Source organism: Monopterus albus, unplaced genomic scaffold (assembly GCF_001952655.1).
Source record: "Monopterus albus unplaced genomic scaffold, M_albus_1.0 scaffold42.1, whole genome shotgun sequence".
NCBI lineage: Eukaryota > Metazoa > Chordata > Actinopteri > Synbranchiformes > Synbranchidae > Monopterus > Monopterus albus.
In genome coordinates, this window is record NW_018127922.1 from 1,503,040 (window position 1) to 1,508,059 (window position 5,020).

General features: G+C 42.3%; 1 protein-coding gene across 1 annotated transcript; it reads left to right on the top strand.

Annotated features, from left to right (window-relative positions):
* Positions 1-1,234: 1,234 nt before the first annotated feature.
* Positions 1,235-3,634, top strand: drd1b (dopamine receptor D1b). The gene has a single exon (XM_020599862.1). It carries the CDS (start codon positions 1,449-1,451, stop codon positions 2,835-2,837), a length of 1,389 nt encoding a protein of 462 aa, XP_020455518.1. The 5' UTR covers positions 1,235-1,448; the 3' UTR covers positions 2,838-3,634.
* The last annotated feature ends 1,386 nt before the right edge of the window (positions 3,635-5,020 follow it).

Below are 5,020 nucleotides of genomic sequence, written 5' to 3' on the forward strand. Positions count from 1 at the left end.
TAGAGCAGTTGTGGCAGAGACCGTGGTGCGCAGCAGCAGCTGAGTGGAGAGAGAGGAGCGCGCATTAAAAACGGTCTTGGGTAGACCATAGTCGTTCCCATCACTCTTCGCCGGCCAGTCGGACCGCAAACACATAACAGAGTAACAAAATGTTGCTCAACAAAGGATGACGCCAATCGAAAAACATAAGGACAAACAAAACACCTGAGGACCATCACAGCAGGGGAGCGTGACTGAATGAGCACAGCGCAGAGAGGGTGAGCTCCTTCCCCTTCACTTGGTACCAAGATACAAGTTGGATGTATGCCGAAGACATGTGAATTTTGGGGCCAAAAAAAATTCCATTAGTTCGTGAAATTGCTTTTGGAATCAATTATTTTTAAACCTACTCCTAACGTTGACGCGGGTCTCGAGGTGTCCACAGCGGAGCGTAGGGTCTCATAAATTTTAGAAAAATAAAGAATAACTTGCGCAAATTTCAAAAACGTCAACCCAGGAGATAACTTATATCAAAACATCTCCCCAATGGTTTTGAAAAGCTTTTGAACGCTTTTTCGTGTTCGCATGCAAACCAAAAGGGGAAGAAGACCTCACATCTGGATTATGTCCATCAGCATAAAAAGAACTGTGTTATTGATGTGCTACCCTAAATGTGACGAATTAGACTTTTAAGATGCATGTCCCTGCTATCAAAATGGACAGTTTAGATATTTAAATGCCGTTTTCAACCTAATTTTTGCCTCACTGCTCAGGTGGAAATGTTGGCTGGAGACTGTGCCATTTACTAAAAGGGAGCTGCATCCAAAGAAATGAAGAAATGAAAGAAAACATCTGGCAGCTGGGGTGGATCTGCTTCATTGCAGACACGCCTCTGGGATCATTAAACAAATCAGATAAATGTAGACAACCATCAATTCAAGTTACTGATGAGGTAGTACTGTATATAAGGATAGTGATTGGCCAAGCCTGTTGATGTGGTGTGACACCTTTGCTTAGGGCTGACAGCTGAGGCATATGGTGAGAGGAGAAAAGGAACAAGAACTTTTCATTAAATAACATCTTTACTGCTGCTTCATACTATTTTGTGATCACAGTGGAAAGAGGAATATTTCTTTTCCCTTTCAAACTAGAATGTCTGCTGCCTGCACTGCTACTGCAGGAATTTCTGAACCAGGCATTATTGTGAGACAAATTTCTGAAGACACGTTTTTGAATGCCACATTGTAGCTCTTGTGCAAGAATGATGGTTGTGACATGGAGCCTATGGATGACCCAGTCTGTGGGGGATCTGGTGCTGAGACAGTTGACCTCTCCACCAGCTACGCTGTATGTCTGAAACTCTTCCCCAGGGAGGCACAGCTGCTGCAGGCTGGGGATGTGATGGGGTGACTGTTGACAGCCCACTCGCCCACCCCCTCTCTCAAATTATTAGTAGTGTAATATAAACAATGGATCAGAATTTCTCAACAGTCCGAGATGGCAAGCAGCTGCTGCCAGACAGAGACTCATCCAGGCGTGTGTTGACAGGATGCTTCCTCTCCCTCCTCATCTTCACCACGTTGCTGGGCAACACGCTTGTGTGTGCCGCTGTGACCAAGTTTCGACACCTGAGGTCGAAGGTCACCAACTTCTTTGTCATCTCACTGGCTATCTCTGACCTTCTGGTAGCTATCTTGGTAATGCCATGGAAGGCAGCCACAGAGATCATGGGCTTTTGGCCATTTGGCAAGTTCTGCAGTGTCTGGGTGGCATTTGACATTATGTGCTCCACTGCCTCCATCTTGAACCTGTGTGTGATTAGTGTTGACCGTTATTGGGCCATCTCGAGCCCTTTCCGCTACGAACGTAAGATGACCCCTAAAGTGGCGTGTCTGATGATCAGCATGGCGTGGACACTATCTGTCCTCATCTCCTTCATTCCTGTTCAGCTCAACTGGCACAAAGCTCAGACCACCAGCTACACAGAGCTAAATGGAACATACCCCAGTGATCTTCTCCCTGACAACTGTGACTCCAGCCTTAACCGGACCTATGCTATCTCCTCTTCCCTTATCAGTTTCTACATTCCTGTTGCTATTATGATCGTCACCTATACCCGGATCTACCGAATTGCCCAGAAACAGATACGGAGAATATCTGCCCTGGAGCGCGCAGCAGAGAGTGCCAAAAACCGTCACAGCAGCATGGGGAATAATTCAAACATGGACAGTGAGAGCTCATTCAAAATGTCATTTAAACGAGAAACCAAAGTTTTAAAGACACTCTCAGTCATCATGGGAGTGTTTGTGTGCTGCTGGTTGCCCTTCTTCATCCTGAATTGCATGGTTCCGTTCTGTGAGCCGATCCTGCCCGATGGTGCCACAGACTTCCCCTGTATCAGCTCCACCACCTTTGATGTGTTTGTGTGGTTTGGGTGGGCAAACTCCTCGCTCAACCCCATCATCTATGCCTTCAACGCCGACTTCCGCAAGGCCTTCTCCATCCTGCTGGGCTGCCACCGGCTCTGCCCGGGCAACAATGCCATTGAGACCGTCAGTATTAACAACATGGGTGCCCCAACCTCAAACCCCAACTGTCAGTATGAGCCCAGGAGTCACATCCCAAAGGAGGGCAACCATTCAGCCAGCTATGTGATTCCCCACAGCATCCTTTGTCAGGAGGATGATTTACAAAAGAAAGAAGGATGTAGAGGCGAGATTGAGGTGGGGATGGTAAACAACACCATAGAGAACCTCTCCCCAGCCATCTCTGGGAATCTAGACAGCGATACTGAGGTCACACTGGAAACGATCAACCCCATAACACAGAACGGACAGCATAAAACTGTGTTATGTTGAGAAAAGGAAAAAACTGGAGCATGTGATGGCATGCATGTATCCAAAAGGGGAAGAAAAGCTTACACGGGAGGACAGTAAAAGAAAGAAGACAGAACGTGCCTGGCAGGGGAGCAGTGCCTGGCCCTTAACACTGTCAATAAAAAGCATTACGAGGGCAAAACCTACAGAATGTTTTAAAGTAAAGGCACTTTAACCTGGGCATACATGTAACTATCTGCAAAATACCTTCAGCATTTATTGATGAAATTGACACATTTGATGATAAATGTTGATAATGTGAGTATTAAAGCAGAACACTAGTTATGTGCACATGTATACATCTGCATGTGTTTACTGTACAGTACTGACACTATCCTGGGAGGACCTCAACGCAGTATATACAGTGGAGTAAGATGTATTAATTATTAGCAAAATGTCTTGTAGGTGCTTTATAAGTGTTTCATGGGAGGGAGGACACTGTGGGTTAATCGGTTTTGGTGCAGTAAAAACAGCTGTTTATTGAAGTTATTTTATTTATTTATTTTTTTAAGAACATTTCTAATGATAATGTTTTTGCAAAATTGACACAACTGTGTTGCAGTGTTGTTTTTATTTCAGTTACTTCAGACACCAAAGTAACAATGTTGTGATCCAAACTAAAACAAGCAGGTGGTAGATAATGGATTTCAGTTCCATAAGAAAAGTTGCCATATGTTTATAACAGTTTTATCTTTACAGCCCCCTACCAATGTCATCATGCAGTTTCTCCAGATTCTTATAAAACCTGATGTGTTTGAATTCCAACTGGTGTGTGTGTGTGTGTGAGAGAGAGAGAGAGAGAGAGAGAGAGAGAGAAGGACAGAAAAGTAATTCCTATGGTCTACTTGTATCTTCTTCTGATTCCTCCTCAGTCATTCCCACTGGAACCGATCAGACTGACTCAACTGAAGTTTCCACCATTTCTCCTCACTCCCTGTTTTCATTAGCTTTGTCTCCCCTATCTGCCTCTCTTCATCACACCCTCTCAAGGGCCCTCTCCTCTCCTCTCCATTTCCCCACTCTCCATGTTCCCTTGCTCCTTGATGCTGCCCATATTTCTTCAACACTGTCAACCTCTTCTCTCTTCCTTGGTCAGCACAGTCCTTTACATCTGTGTTATATCTTTCTATTTTCTAACCCCATCTGTCATCTCTACACCATCTCCTTTGGCAGCCCTCAGTTTTAAGTCCTTCCTTTGCCAATTTAAAATGTCACCAATGATTCTATTTTTGGCCAATGCCATCAGTCAATAATTAAGAAAGAATGTAAATCTATAAATTAACACTTCTGTGTTTGGACAGAGGAGGAGCAGCAGCAGCAGAGTTGATTGCTGAAATGCAAGTGGCACTTAATAACCTTTTGCAAACTTGAATATATCTGATTTTGGAAAATATCTATGCTGTGCTGTAGTGGCAATGTGGTGCATGCAGTGTGGCTGTTGCTTTGTTTGTAAAGGTAGGTTCCAGGACAAACCATGGAGATCAGGCTTATCTTCAAGGTATCTCACATGTTTTTACAGAATTTTTTTTTTTTTTTTGTCCAGAAATTTGTCTTTGTGAGTGCACGGTACTTAAATATTACAAATCACAGTAAGTGTTGAGATTAGTTAGAATAAACTCTTTTTGCAAAAGGCAGTTTTGTGTAAGTTAATCTTTATTCCAGAATGTTCCTGATGACCACAGATTTGTGGTACAAGTTCTCCTGCCGGATACATTTTTTTTGTATTTTTAAATATTAAAGTATTACAGTATATTTGTGCTTAGGTCATTTTCTTGCATTGATAAAATTTATATTTCAAAGTTAGTTTGCAAAAGATAATAAATAAATAAATACTTTTACGTCAAAAGTAGATTTTGAGTTTAAAGTTCCACTTTGTAACATTTGGTGAAAATCTGCAATTGTGGTCATAACTGACAATTACTTGATAAGTAAATACTAAAACATGGTTTAGCAGTAGCAATTAAAGTCGAGTTATGCAGCTAAACTGATTTATAACTTAACATTAATTAACATTTGCAACCATAAGCAGCTACCAGACGTAAGTGTTTTATTGACTGTGGATTCAGCTTTTCATTTGTAAGAGAAAAACTGGGTTATATCCTCATTCAAAACTTAGTCATGCTTTAATTTTAAGTTTTATATATTTGTGGCAATTAAAATCAAGG